At 35.0% G+C, this 16167-nt stretch overlaps 1 protein-coding gene across 3 annotated transcripts; it reads right to left on the bottom strand.

The window, feature by feature from the left end:
• Positions 1-818: 818 nt before the first annotated feature.
• On the bottom strand, positions 819-15875 carry LOC126821106 (A disintegrin and metalloproteinase with thrombospondin motifs 12). 3 transcript variants are annotated; one of them, XM_050549428.2, is made up of 17 exons: positions 15580-15875; positions 14105-14325; positions 13636-13722; positions 12889-13012; positions 12244-12343; positions 11907-12003; positions 10415-10492; positions 9555-9723; positions 8555-8660; positions 6896-7066; positions 6143-6272; positions 5810-5920; positions 4798-4849; positions 3662-3832; positions 3102-3186; positions 2397-2563; positions 819-1764 (listed from the first exon to the last, which is right to left on the bottom strand). In XM_050549428.2, the coding sequence occupies exons 1-17, from the start codon at positions 15662-15664 to the stop codon at positions 1580-1582; spliced, it is 2139 nt and encodes a 712-aa protein (XP_050405385.1). In that variant the 5' UTR covers positions 15665-15875; the 3' UTR covers positions 819-1579. The 3 variants fall into 3 exon arrangements, with proteins under 3 accessions (XP_050405385.1, XP_050405387.1, XP_050405388.1); XM_050549430.2 differs by having other exon boundaries at positions 14105-14319; XM_050549431.2 differs by lacking the exon at positions 15580-15875 and adding an exon at positions 15291-15525 and having other exon boundaries at positions 14105-14319.
• Positions 15876-16167: the final 292 nt, after the last annotated feature.

Below are 16167 nucleotides of genomic sequence, written 5' to 3'. Positions count from 1 at the left end.
AAAATGTCATTCATCTCAGACGTACAAAAAATCAATCTAATTTATTTTTAGATCAGGGATAAACTCGACATGTCCGTGTACAGACATATGATACGATCCATCCATAGTCAAAAGACAAGCAAGTTAAATGAAATGAAATGAAATGGGATTTAACGTCCTACTGCTCTACTCCAACCGGGCGTAAAATGCTAGAAATTACAAATTAATTCATCTTTCGTCGATGTTGAATGACATAAATATCGTCCAATTTAGACAATATGTACATGGGTCGATTTTCTGACCCATCCGAACAACTAGAAACACATTTCTTGTCAGATTAGAAGCCGAACATCGCTTTAAGTACTGAAGGGTTTCGTGTTTGAGACAGAAAAGGCTGACCTTATATGAAATAAAATAAAATCGGGTTTAAGGTCCTACTTTCTGCACCAACCATCGAATTCCTGCGTCAAGTGTTCTTTTACGTGTACGCCAACGTGCGCCACGGAACCTCGTTTTATTGTTCGTACCATCCGAACAACGAGACACATACCCTCCGTTCTACAAGGCGCAACCACTCTGGGAAATCCGTAGAACTTTCTCGGCCAACACTGGGATCGAATCAGGGGCCACTGGTTAGCGAAGCCCACCCCCCTGTATGCATATGGAGAGGTTACATTCCAAAATAGACCCGTCTTCAGACCTTGTGTTCTACCGCGCACGCGTTAAACCATTCAGACCCCCTCCTCCCTCCCATTTTTATACTATTGTATATACTATTGTATTAATATTGTTTTATATTCTCGGGTCCCAGATGTATTTATATCAATGAATATGGTAGATATGTTAATAGTTGTTTATTTCAATTTATCATAACCAGGAAACATGTTTTCGGATTATGGTAATAAGTCTGACTTTATAAACATTTGGTTTTGTGGTTTATTGGTAAGATTTAGGATAAAGTTGTCAAGGTTTAGATAGATATCTGATTGTAGGTATGGTTACATTTAATACATGTTAACTGATGGTTCTGGTGTGTAGGTGGTTTACATGGTAGGGGAAATGAAATGGGATTGAACTTAAACTTGAACGTCTTACCATTCTGTCCCAACCTGTTAATAAGACCCAGTAAATATAGCCCTGACCTTTGCGCTTCGATTTCTAGGTATCAGGGGTTATTTAACATTGCCACAATATAAAACTACCCTTTTCCAATATATGAACATCTGTTTTGTAGCAACGTTATTTACGATAACTATTTATGTTATACAAAAACGCCCCAATTCAATATGGACCATATTTACTAAAATTGTAAGTCGATGTTTAAGCATCGCTGAACCTCATTTTTCTGAAAACTTGCAGGAATATGGCTGGAGCCGTTGATATATTTGATTAGCAATCAATAACCCCTGGAACCTGGAACTACTTTTACGTCTATACCCGGCTACTAACCTTGAAAACGTTGAGAAAATAAGTCAAGAACAATTTATCCCCACGGTCCCAAGATGACTAACATGTACGATCTCTTTCTATTAATAGCCCAAATCTATTTACAAATGATATAATTTTGGCATATTTTGAAGGCACCATAAACATGTATGTATTAGTATATCGACAAAATAATTAGAATGGAAAATAGTTGTAAGATTAAGACACGGCAAGGAAGATTATGTGAAACTGCTAGGTTAGTCGGACGAGCACAAGTTTTACAGCACGATGGATCACAGTTCCTTGTACCGTTATTGGTAAACTGTAAACAGCCATTGATTCGGTCACCATATTCACAGCCTGTAAAACAAAGCAGACATCTTAAAACTATTATCAATTAAATTAATTCATGTGATATTGATTTCAATGTTAATTGTTTAAAATCAAAGATCTCTCGAAATTAGTCAATCAGTCGTGGCTATTTACAATCAGTGAATAATCTTCGTAGCATATTGAATGATTTTCGAAATGTCTGGCCCTTTCGATGTTTTTATGATATTAGACAGCCACAGGAGATTAGGCTGAGATTTAAAGAGTCTGGGATTTCTGGCAAATTTATAAGGGATTGTGTTCCTGATTTAAAGCTTAATCATTTTAACTTTCTTTCGAAAGTGTGCTTAAACACATTACCATCTATCATTATCTCTAACGTATTTAACAATAAGCGATATAGAAAGGCAATATTATTCCAAACAAAATTTCAGACACACAGATTGTCCATCTAATGTCAGGTTTCGGACAACTGAAAGTGACCATATTCTGAATATTTTCATAATATCGTTTTGATAGATGTCTAAATAATACACAACAGTGAAAATTTAATGAATGAAATTTAGATTTTTGGGACGTCCGCTTCAGTCAGGCTATACTGCACCAAACATGGTGAAAAATGAGGCTAAATAAATGTCACAAAGCAAATTAAAAATACACACCCGTTTTTGCAGTATTACGTACACTTTCACAACTTTTACAGCAGATATGAGCGAATGAGGTATTATAACAGAAAATATAACCATTTATAGCAATGTTAGATGTGCACATATTTTCATCTTGGTCAATACATTTAAACTCAGATGTGAGCTTACATGTTCTACAGCATCTATAAAAATATTAATTTACATTATGCCTTTTCTTAATCGGTTTAAAATTCAATAACCATGTCGGGAGATAAGAGCTTTGTATGGTATATAATCATTTATCCAAACAAAAAGTTCTACCATAATTACAAAGGAATTGGAATTACAAAGTTTATCTAGATTTGCGAGGTGCTGTTATCTATGGGTCTTAAATCACTTAGATCCAATTCGCTGTTTACTAAACCGGGCTCTGGAACTTTATACAAATCACCCACGCCTAAGAATGTCTCGACTTTCCGCGAGATATATAATAATTTTAAGTCGTCACAAAATGGAAAACAAAGGCCCTGGCTGGTTAATGTTAATGTCCTGTTTTTGTTCTACTTTGATACTCCCACATTTTAAAGTGGTAAAAGATTTTGCGCAATTTATCAACAATGTTTCAGGTTAGTATCCATTCATTACGAAATCGGATCTTAATTTGTATTTTTATATTTACTTCATACTCCTCGCAGTGTTCCGTTTCTCGGGCCATTGCTTCAGGAATATGTATTTACTTACCCTTTATTATAAATATAGCCATCTGGTTCGACTCGATTACACCCTTCTTCGACACACCCTTTTATACTGTCGCCATATTCACAACCTTGTGGAAAAGAGTTAGCCATTTGTTTTTATTGACATTTAACAATAAACAAAGTATCCCGTGGGTAGTGTTTCTAATCCATATATATGTAAATGCAAGAAATATAATTTAAACCCATGTTAAATTCCTCGTCGGGTTTGGAGATTTATTTTTTTTAAGTAGGAAACCCGGGATTCAAAAAGTGTTCAGAATTACTGTAGCAATTCGACTTAATCGTTTGCCAAATCTACGTTGATACCGCCAATTCGACCCCAACCTCAATTTATTTGACCAAATCTGACTAATCACCTTCCAGATATTGTCGCCCTTTGTCATAATGTGCTAAACCAGTATAGCTATAGTGCAATCAGGCAATTACATGTTGGGTCTGTGAACAAAATGTATGTTATATATACTCTTCAATATTTTCTTTGTGTCATTGAATCATTGTATATCGAAGTGTTGCGTTTAGAAAAGGTAGAATATTGTGAAATACCCTGAACTGATGATTTTACTTCATTACAAGAAGCACAGCAACCCCGTATAACTGAAGGTATGTAACAGATTCCAGCCAAACTTGAAACGGCAGATTGACAGGTATAAAGATCCCTGGTTGCTTCTCCGGCTTTTGATACACTTAGAACTATTCTATGTTGGTCAAAGCAATCTGCAAAGTACAATATAATACGGTTATTCGACCGACAAACCCCATTTTATGTTAATAGACACCAGGAAATACGTGTGCAGACTTCATTTTTATAATGAAATAATTCCACGATAAATTAATGAACTTATTAAAAGTGGATTGAAATCTAGTATTTCAGCTATTCATGACTACAAAATGGAGTTTACTTTAATATTCGTAGAGGGTAAAATGACCCGATGTTTTCAATAACAAATACATTTTCAAGCTGGTCCGATTGTTCTTTCAAATCGATGAAAATGTATATTGGGCCGCAATAGAAACGCAACTGTTTGCAAGCTGGAATTAAACGAGGCAGCATGATATACTTTGTTTGAATGGATAATTAATCCGAAACAACGCCCTTAAAAATATGTGCTTACACAGCTAGTCATGATGAGATGTTCGCAAAGATTCTTAGAGGAATAACATTGGAATTATTACATAACTAGTGCTCAATCTGGTGGGGACACTGTAAAAAAAACTACTGAAGCCTGACCATCCATAGTCAGGTTTCTATCACCCCGATCTCCCAGCAGACCTACCATCTTCAACCATTTGATTTACTCCATTTATCGTGGACATTAATGATGGATACCGACTTTAATTTAAATGGAAACAGATCTGGTCAGTATTGGACATTGTGATCTTTTACGATGTATCTAACTGTAAATTCAAGAATTGCGATTGTTTTTTGAGCGCATCAAGAACAACAATATTTGAAACATGTTTTCTCTGAATTAACTAGTCGGAATTATTATACGTAATGGGTACCCAGCTTTCTTTCCACTACCATAAACTACATTCTGTAGATGACCGGAGGTAGCGATGCTAGAGTTTGGTTGGTTCATACTATAATAGAAACTAATCAAAATGTTCAAGATAGAACTAGTCTGTGTTTGCAAAGACTAAACTGTCGCAGATGTCCGGTAAGATAGTATTCAGCTCACCTGTAATGTTAGGGGCATTGTTAGAATATTTGCATTCGCCATTTAAACACCACTGAAAAGACAAGGCTATGTGTCAAATTTAACATTAATGTTGGCACAGCACATGCCTTCAGACGATAGGAAGAGTGTAAACTAGATCTAAAGGAAGTAATTGATTAACTTTCGCGTAAGATGTTAGGTAGATTATTCCAGAGTTCTGGTCCATGGGCATTACTAGTAAACTGTCCTTGGTGTTTCTTGAAGCTTGGCAAGAGTGTATTTTAGTATCATATAGGAAGGGACATTGTCAGAAAATAGTGATTTATACATACAGTTGCCAAAACCTTATAATCTATTCTCGCCAATGCAACTCTTTTTAATTTCTCGGTAATGTGGTCTCTTGATGAAGTTCGTGTTACCTACCAATCGAGTTGCTGGGCAACTTAAGTCGAGTTTATGAATATTGATGAACACGGACAAAACACGCATTTGCATAATCTACAAGTTGGTTGTGGTTTAATCTAAATACATGAAATCAATCTGGTTCAATTATCAAAAGACCAAACAGCGGATGTTGCACCGACAACATTCATAAAACAAAATTATTATAGGAAAATAACTATAGATTTATGCAAAATGCGCCTTAAGAATAATTATTCCTGATAATGGAATGGTATTCGATCCTAATGTATCAAAAGGACTCTTTATCCACACAATGCATAAATAAAATGTGGTTTAACGTCCTACTTTTCTGGGCTTACAGTATGCTATACGGGAATTTTTTGCCAGACAGCAATTGCATTCCAACTGTCGAGGACGTGTTCATGAAGCCGCGGTTTTTTTCCCATCCGAACCAATATTTACTGTCCCTGCAGACTAATCTTGCATTATGACAATACAGGGGTCAAAATCGGGACCTCCAGATTAGCGACCCAGTGCGGTTTTCTCACAATGAAACATTTATACAGACTAGCTGAAATAAACAGGGATGGTTTAGGTTACAAGGATAATGCATGGTTTACGTTTATCTTACCATTTTAGATGCACACGACGAGCCTGTAGCTGCCGTTTGAGAAATACAGTCAAATGTCTTAGGATCAAAACAAGGCAGGTTTCTACAAATGCCCGATAAATTACCACGATTCTATAGAAAAAAAACAAGACATACGGTTACAACATTTTTGTTAATATTTCTTTAAAACCATAAAATATATATTGTCTTTAATTTATGTCCTTTGCGGTTTGTTTTTTCCATATTTGGGTAAAATTCTTAACACATCTGAACTAATGTAAACACAAGTTGTTTGTGTGTTATTGGTTTTGTTTCTGCTTAATGCCTTCTGATGAAGGAGAACACGGACTCTACCTGACAATAAAAAGATTCAGCTCCATGTAACTGGCGACACTGGTCATCTAAACTGTATACCTGTCCAGACATATCACTTATATCCGGTACAACGCTTGATGAACTCAATATTTCTGTTAAACAGTTTACGCTGAAAAATGAAAATATATCGCCTAAACATTTCGGTCTTTGTTACCAACGACGTAACAATTTTATTAATTAACATGAAAATGGTGTTATTGATTCATAACACAAATTAAGCCTTGCGTTGGGTAAAACATACTACATGATACATCTGCAGCTTACTGTGTCCTTAAAATACATATAGCAAATGAAGTCTTTGGATCCCCTTTTCTGAAACAAAATAGCATATGCTTATAGTAAGCTTGATTAAGCGAAGGTAAAAATCGAGACGGCTGTATCCAAATATTTTATAGGTAAATTATACAGTGATTACTGGTCACAAATACATAAACAGATTACTTCTCCGTGTAGTATTTAAGCTTTTGAAATCGTATTTTCATTGTGGTATTAGTTGAACAGTTTTCACTTGGTGCAAGATCCCTTAACAGCCAGAATTCGAATACGAGTATGTAGAAACGCTACAATATATCTCACACTTAATCACAGATATAGAAATTATAACGTGTTGGTATAAGTTTAAAAGAAACCAAGCTTACAATGCAGGGCAGCCATTTGCTTAAGGTATTATCTACAATCTGTTCCATAAATTAAATATTGGCACTCAACAAAATAATATATAAATGTACGAACCTCTTTATAGAATTAACCGAGTCGACATATTGTTCTATGGCGGCAACAGAACACGACGAAAAATACCATGGATTCAGCTTATTTGCAGAACTTTCGGTTTGAATGGAACCCGCCATTATATAGCGATCTGTATCGTTGCACCCAGCGTCACTATCGTGTAATGACCCCAAACTGAAACAATTAGTAATAGGATAATATTTAACGTGAACAGTGTTTAATTACCATAACTCTGGACCATATAAATATACCCAATTGCCATCCATTAAGGGCTGGGGTGGGGCGGCCTAATGGTCTAGAGTATCGCGCTTCGAGCTCTAGCTGGTCGGCCACCTCTCGCAGAGATTAGAATTGCTTTTTACACTCAAGTCATACATCCGTTTCTGCTCAATCTTTCGTGTGGCAAGTTTTTGTTTGACTTAAATATGACATGATCGTGCAATTCGCTCGAACTAGATCTTCATCCATTAGAATCAGAATCAGTATCAGCGGTGGCAATCCCTGAACCGTCGCCTACAAATTGGTGTTGACAACATCTTTGGTTGCTTATAATTGCTTGAACAAGCGAAAAATAAAAAGCTCGTGTGTGCTAGGCTTTAGTGTACTATAGGCAAATATAAAACACAAAATCTTGGTTAGAGGTCATTTTGACCTGGATGTTCGTGGATTGAAGTGAGTGGTTTAACTTTAAGACATAAATAGATGACGGCATGAATTCAATTGAAAGTTATAATTAATTCAACAGAAAGTTATAGCAACTTAAGATGAAAATAGCTTATATATTAGAAATGATCGATTTTATTAAATGTAGTGTTATTATGGTTTTTAATGTGATAATTGTAAAGTGCATGAACTGAAAGTACATAAATAATTTAGTCTGGATTATGGAACCTTTAAAAGGACATAATCCTTTGAGATGTAGTCGAATTAAACTTATAATCATAATGCTGCGTTGATTTCTAAAGATTCATTTTCACCCTTATATTGAATTGTGTCTATCATATTATATAAGATGTCCTTTGGATTTATTATCGAAACACCAAGCACTGACCTACTAAGAGATAACGAGGTTTAACGTCCACTCGACGCAAGCTAGGTTATTTCGGGACTAACACATGGTTCAATTTTATTTCAATAATTCGCTTGCGCGTCGGGGTCTTTAACAGTGGGAGGAAACCGGAAGACCCAGAGAAAACCCACGAGATTGGACAGGCGATCCTACTACTTGCCACGTACAACAGGGGAATCGAAACCCCGCCAGTTGACTCAATATGATGCAGCGTGCACGTGCTAACCATTCGGCCACCCAACCCGTCTGACCTACTAAGAGAGAGATATTTTTCTCGCGCGTTTATAATCGAAAATAAGAAGTTAAACGTTAATATTTCATTAATTTAAAACTGTATAGTCAGATCAGGTCACGACAAGAAAACACCTGTATATTTACCAACCGACGATGGCGCCAAAATTGCCAATGCCGCTTTGAAACATTGAAGTCCGTAAAATAAGTCTTATTTTCAGAGATACAAATTGTTCCTTTGAACAAAAGCAAAGAAATTAAAATCTAAAGACAAAACATTGAACGCCGCTGACCTTACCAAATTCTCATAACTACGACTGTATGCGTGACCAATGTTAGTTTTAAACCCTTTCATTTCTTACCTATGTCCCATTTCATGAGTAGCTATTGCTACAGTTTTCGAAATACCCCTATCTTCTACAACTGAAAAACTCTTATCAGTACACATACTTTCAACAGGGGCCCTGCCTGTAAATAAATAAAATGTAGGAATAAATTGTGAATAGAGAACCATGATAACTGTTCTTAGATATATACCCCACCAATATTAAACATGCATTATGCAAGAGCTAAATCTGCCTATTGAAATGTTATCTAAATCATTAATTAGACATTAATTAACTTATCCAGACCATAATAAACTCTCGATGTCATCGATAGCCTGTGATGTTTATTGGATTTGGTTCCGATTTGCTGTTCGACTTTTATTCATGATTTAATCATGAAATGGATAATCGAGATTATGTGTTTTATCGTACTTAGTAATGATGATCGAGGCTAGGTTGGAAATTAAATCGCTAAAATCTCGGTTCAGAGTGGATCAATTTGACTAAAATTTTCACCAAATTCCCTTTACATTATCTAGGTTTTAACTATTATGGTGAGAACTGCCAGCTCTTTATCTAATCTCCCATAATGTATCTTTAAGCATTCTGTTAAAACATAATACTATTTTTAATAGGGGACATTTTGTATGTGTTAAAGCTATATCATTCTTGAATACATTTCATATTTTCAAGACACGAAGAATAAACTGACGATCATAAGAAAGTTCACCAAGTCAGTTTAGGCTTACTCGTGTGGCAACTGCCACTATCAATGATGTTCCTCTCCACCTTGTAAACTACATTCGCACGAGTGCTCAACTCAAAAAGTGTAAAATTAAACCTTAATACGGGTTTTAATAGTTTTCCCTCGTGAATGTAAATTAAACATTACACGTTACCTTTGTATAATTTACTATATTGTAGTGCAGTTTCAGGTGTTCCAGAATAAAGAGCCTCGTACATGACACAGGTCACTAGAGTCTGGTTGATCGAGATGTAACGATTATATTCAGCGATCAAATGATAACATGATTACCTTCTGTACTGGAGTCAGTGTCTGTCAGATCATAACCCGTGAATAGAATTGCATGGTCATGATCCATAAGCAACTTCTTAGATTTCCACCTTTCAAAATTTTGCAGCATTAGTTGTGCAGGAAACTGGGTTGAGTCAGTCGGCACTATCCACCCAGATGTTTCAACAGACTATAATATATACATATATTCGTGATAATATATATAAACATTGAATAACATGATTAATTTTGCGTGCGTTGTTTAGGAAGCCAAAATGTTCTATGCGCAATGAATAACTAATTTTAAAAAAAAAAATAGCGCTCCAAATGTATAGAAATCTATTACTCAATCAAAGCAAATCCGTATACACAAATCCTTGAAATAATAAATGAAGATTAACTACCTAACTTTAATAAATGTGAGCTTAGATGTTTTAATCGTTAAGATGATAGAGGCTACTGGTTGACATAGTATACACGATATGGGTTATTGTACTTCAGTAATCTTTGCAAAATATATGTTCACCCGTGTATGACAACGTGAACTAGTTTACTTAGACATTATTTAGTGGTTTGCAGGTTCACGTTTTTTAGAGAGAGAGAGAGAGAGAGAGAGAAATGGGGGTTAACGTCCACTCGACACAAACGAGGTCATTTCAGGACTATATGGTTCAATTTTATTTCAATAATTCGCTTGCGCGTAGGGGTCTTTAGTAGTGGGAGGAAACCGGAGGACCCGGAGAAAACCCGCGAAGTTGGACAGGTGACCCTACTCCTTGTCACGTACACACGGGGAATCGAAACCACGCCAGTTGATTCAATGACAAACCTAATGGCACAACCTTTATATAAATTACTTTACAATAACACAACAAACTTACATCGGATATGAAATAGCCAACCAATTTAATTTCAAAATCCATTGTTTCACTTGCCATATTTTTATATCTTAAGTTTACCTGCAAGATATAAAACAAACTCATCATGGCAAACACACATTAGTCTCTGAGCTCCTTTGGGAAGGCCATAAACGAAGTAAAAAATGACCGTAACTTCTACATATTAAACATACATTATGCAAGAGCTAAATCTGCCAATTGCAGGTCTTTCTTTAGGCCTGAAATGTTATCTAAATTATTAATATGGCATTAATTAACTTATCCAGACCATAATCAAATCTCGATGGCATCGCTAGCCTGTGATATTTACTGGATTAGAACCTAGTCTGCTGCTTCTGATTAAATCAAAAAATGGATAATCGAGACTAGGCCCAAAATTCAATCGCTAAATACTCGGTTCAGGATGGATCAATTTGACTGAAATTTGCAGCAAATTCCCTTTACATTATTATTATTATTATTATTATTGTTCGATTTATATAGCGCTTCATTACACGTGAAGTGTTTCTAAGCGCATATCACAAACATATACTTCAAACACACAGAAACAATCAAAATCAGGAGAACATAATTAAACACAGCTGCCTGTTAGGCGCTATTATTCAAAGGTTTATATCCAACAAATCAACCGGCTAATCTCTATATTGAACTCAGTCGAGGTATTACCTGATGAACACCTACACCAAGTAGAGTTAAAAAATAAAAACGAAGTTTAAAAGAATCAACTTCATTAACAAAAATTAAACAATCAAAAACTAAACAGATAAATCAAATTCAAACGAAACAAATAAAACAAAGAAAATGAAAAAAGCAGTTCATTACCATTCTACATTAACAAAATAAAGGAAATCAACTTGTGAATATTTTTCAAAAATGTTATATAACTTAAACATAACTATCATTCACAAAAATAATACATGTATAAATTATTATTCTAAAAATTACTGACTGTTATAAAAGATTTAAATGAAACAGATTAAGCTTTCACCCCACTTAAATTTGTTGTAAATACATGTCATGTACATTATGTAAGATTTAGATAAAGAGCTGTCCGTTCCTGCTATAAAACCTCAAAAATAGATAATGCAAAATGAATATATTGAAATTTATCTCACATTACTTTAGATATTTAAAGGAGCTAAATCGCTAACATTCTCAAATAGTTTTAGCTTTCCATGATCAGTATTTATATGTAATTGTAATTTTTAATTCTAGATTAGGTCTTGGGCAAAACTGTTGTAAGACCAAAAATAAAAAAAATAAAAATTACTGATACGCACATTCCGCTTCCAGAACTATGTATTAATCAAATGAAGCTTCTAGTTTTTAACTATTATAGTGATAACTACCAGCTCTTTATCTAATCTCCCATAATGTATCTTTAACATTGAAAATAGGTTTAACTTTTTCCACTAACTATACCATTTGCGAGCGATAATGTCCCTTGTAGTGAATTGAAATGAAAATATCTTACCGCGTTAATGGCATGGGCATAGTAGGTTTTAATTTTATCGAGAGTCATCTCCCTTTTCTCGTCCGTAGAGGTAGTAGTTTCTATCTGATCGAAGAACCTTGAATGCAAAGATATGTTAGAAAGCGATATTATGATAAAACTGTCAAAAGAGCCCATTCAACTGAAAGTTGTTTGATTTTAGACTAAATCGGTCAAACGTCGTGATGCCGAATACGCCGTACCCGCCTTGTCTTCTTTGGTTTGTTTTGGGTTGTGTTTTCTTGGGGTTTGTTTGTTTTGTGTTGGGTTTTTTTTGCGGATGTGGGGGGATTTATTCAGGGAAATATTTTTACATTACCTTTGAAAAATAAGATAATCTGTTACAACCAATACTTCAATATAATAAGTTACTTTTGATGCTGCTCTCTTTAACCGTTCCCTGGGAATGTTATTTAATTCTGTAAAGAAAATAACACGAAATCAACGATTTAGCCACTTGACCCAGCAAATACACTAATATCAATTCCCCATATTGATGGGACAGTCTTACTCTATATATGTATTTGATTAATAGTATAATTATATGAAGGGTGGGGGTGGTATGGCCTAGTGGTCCAGAGTGCCGCGTTTCGACCTCTAGCTGGCCGGTCACCTCTGGTTTGCGGCTGTGGTTTCGATCATTTGTGTGAGCGTATGTGGCTTGGAGATGGGGCACCTTCTCAAACTCGTGGGTTTACACCAGATACTCCGGTTTCCTCCCACAGGAAAGACCCCTGCGCATGCGTTAAGATAATAAAAAAGAGACTTTTCTGTGATATCACCTTCGGTGGAAGCGGACGTTAAACACTAAGAACAACAACAAGTATAATTATCACATTGGTGCTCCAGACAATCTACTACATACTTCTTTATTGTTGTTGTTTATGTTTAACTTCGAATGTTAAGTTTCATTCCATGGGAAAATAATTATTTTGTTATACTTATCATCAAGGCCATTCATTACCTTTGGTATTAATATATGGTCTTTGATGATCTCCAATATATTGTAATATATGTCCGGAAGACGGGTATACGTTATCTGGTTGAAGAAAGTATCGTTTGATATTATTCAATGTAAATTCTCCATGCTGTAAAGATTTATTGTGATCGTATATATAAGTACATTCTCCAAATGATAATAATAAAGAAGTTTATCTTTGGCTGTATATATTTCATTAACTGATTAAATTCAGTATTAATTATTAGAAATATGGAGCAATGTGAAAAAATATATACACAAAGTTTGTGTACTATAGCTTGAGTATCGATGGGTGAAAAATCCGACATCAAATCTGTGCTCAATTATATTGTCTTAAAGACAGCGCAGTTATCAATTCGAAAAATATTTGGTTGTCAGTATTTTGAAATTGAACAAAATAACTACTAACGCCTGTTTTATATCGAGGTCTTGTACATCTCAAAATCATTACGATTACAGTAATTACGATTACAGTAATCGATTAACATTTCAAAAATATTTGTTCTCGATGTTTTGAAACGAAACAAAATCTGAACAATCAGAGTATTGTACATGTCATAATCTTACAGTAATTAAGTTAAAATGTGTGCCAAAGAACGTGGTAATTTTGGTTGTACATGATTTATTGTACGTATAACAAAGATCAATCAGTGACTCTGACGATGTCGTATATTGCACCTTTTTTATATAGATTTCTATTGTGGAGTTATATTATAACAAGTCTTAGTTTACCCATTTTTGTATATGTTTTTCGTCTAGATTTATACATTCTATGACAAATGCTGCGTTATATTCTCTGTTTTGGTAAGTGGCAATCACCTGCAAAATTAAACAGCAAGGACAACCCATCAGTTGGACTAATCATATGCCATATACAGGAAGATTCTTAGTATATTACTAAATTAGTCTTAAGTAATTTTGAAATATTATAGTCAATACGGAAAGCAACCCGACTCTGGAGGAGCTGGTAAGATAACCAGAAAAAGGAAGATTCGCCTGAATTGTTGGTTTTATAAATTCGAATAATTAGGATTTAAAATTGACAATTTTCAACATCTGTTGCCGCTTATTTAGCTCCTTATTTATTGAACAAGAGTAATTTAACATTTGTGTTTATTAAACACACAAGAATCAGTGGTTACTAAATATAGTACAGACCGGTAAAGGTGTGATAGAAAAAACAACTAAAGACAATGCTTACTTGCCCATCAGTGTTGGAGTACATTGCTGTGATATGTGTAGAATTTGGTTGCTGTATATACACGGGTAAAGAACTAGATATTGCACTAGATTTCCTTAAATTTAGACTGAGATGTAGGTTATCTGTCGTAATGATGATAGGAATTGTGGATGGAAAACTACAAGGATTCCCAACTTTGGTAATAACATCCACATTTCGATAAATATCATCCAATCCTATAACTCAATATAAAGGTTCCATTAAAAAACAACATCGAAAGGTAAAAAGTCTGAATATATGATAAAGTTGAAGAAAGAAAACGGGATATTAAGAAAGCAGTGTGTATTTATAGTATGTTTTATAATTGTCATGAGTAATCTATAACCTAATTCACGTATTCCCCAAAAGGAAAATTTAGGGGAATTCCCTCGAAATATGTAAATGAAACCGAATTCACAACAGATTTTACACTTTAGTTGCACTTAAGTTGTTTTATTCGTTACTACAAGGAAGTTGATGTTTGGTTTGATATCAAACATGACACGGTGATATTTTAAACGCATTCTTTAATTTTAAATTTTATTGTTATTTGTAACCAAATAGAGAAGCTTGCGTCGGTATATTGTCATTTGTATACAGACCTAACCTCTTTAAGTATAATGCATTTAGAAATGAAATAGGTTTTAGTGTCCTACTTTTCTGCACAAACCAGGCTGAAATTAGAACAGTTTTAAAGAATTGTTCCGTTGAGGTTAATTGTTTCAACTGATGCAAATTGAAAAACTTTCTTTATAATTTAAATACTGAATGTTATTATGACCCACGACAAGGTAATAAAATGGAAGAAAATTAAGGAAACATCAAACTGTTTCAAAACAGTGGAAGAGGGGGGGGGCTGAATAATTTAACGCGTGCGGTTTAGATCACAGGGTCTGTCATTGAGTCACGTGGCGTGGTGTTGAAGCCCTGCTTGTACCTGACAAGGAGTAGGGTCAAATGGCAAACCTCGTGGGGTTTCTTCGGGTCTCCAGACTGCTAAAGACCCCCTATGCGCAAGCGAATTATAGAAATAAATCGTTCCCTACATTAGTCCGGAAATGAATTAGTTTGTGTCAAGTGGACCTTAAGCCCCATTTCTCTATTTCACCCCCTCCCCCAACCCCGCTCTGTTGGTGGCTTGTATAGTGAATTTAAGAAATTGCCCTACTTGTTTGAATCAGGGATGTCAATTCTGTACATGCCTTTCGGCCCACATATGGGAGTCGCCATTTTGAAAAAATCTCCTGATACTGGCACTCTTCAGTGTGATTGGTCCAATGCGTCCTCTTGTTTGGTGGACATTTAGATGGCTTTTTACTTTTTTTTATCACCGCATATTGGTAGGAAAAAACAGCAGCTACACGACTCAATACGTGTGCATCCGGGTCCGATCACCCATTGACCTCTTTATACACTGAAATAGACACGAAGTAGACTGGTCGTGAATATAATCTTACCTTGAACACATGTAAATAATATTAATATCCAACACACTAACAATGCCACAAAACGTTTAATACATCTCCCTGTCATGCTTGACATGATGGGGGATGCTGAAATATCCTGAGTTAAGAGAGGCACCCCAAAACACTTGGACACACATTACATAATGATATCTGCATGCTTCACTTCATAGTATACAAAAGCGGATGTAAAAAGACAAGGCAGTCAAGTTACTCATGGCTAATTTTAAAGTTAGGTAAACAGTCAACCTATGATATATTAAGAAAATGACCATGATATACACGTCATTCACGTTATACACAGCACTTAGGGGCTTCTTCGATTACCAATAGTATATTGTGTTTGTTACCCGATGGAGGTCTATTGAAACGACACCACAAAGTGGGTGTGTACAGAAACTATACAAATATAAACGCGACGACTATTCAAATTGTATAACTAAATATATCTTTTTAAGTATAACACTGAATTAATGTGACAGTGAAACGATTTTTCTTATTATTATTATACTGTAGGCTGTACACTTATATCGTACAGATTACACAAGTGCACAATCAAATCGTTAAATGTCATTAAATGAT

Source organism: Patella vulgata, chromosome 5 (genome assembly GCF_932274485.2).
Source record: "Patella vulgata chromosome 5, xgPatVulg1.2, whole genome shotgun sequence".
Classification (NCBI taxonomy): Eukaryota; Metazoa; Mollusca; class Gastropoda; family Patellidae; genus Patella; species Patella vulgata.
Note: the sequence above shows the minus strand (reverse complement) of the source record. Positions and strands in the feature narration are given on the sequence as shown.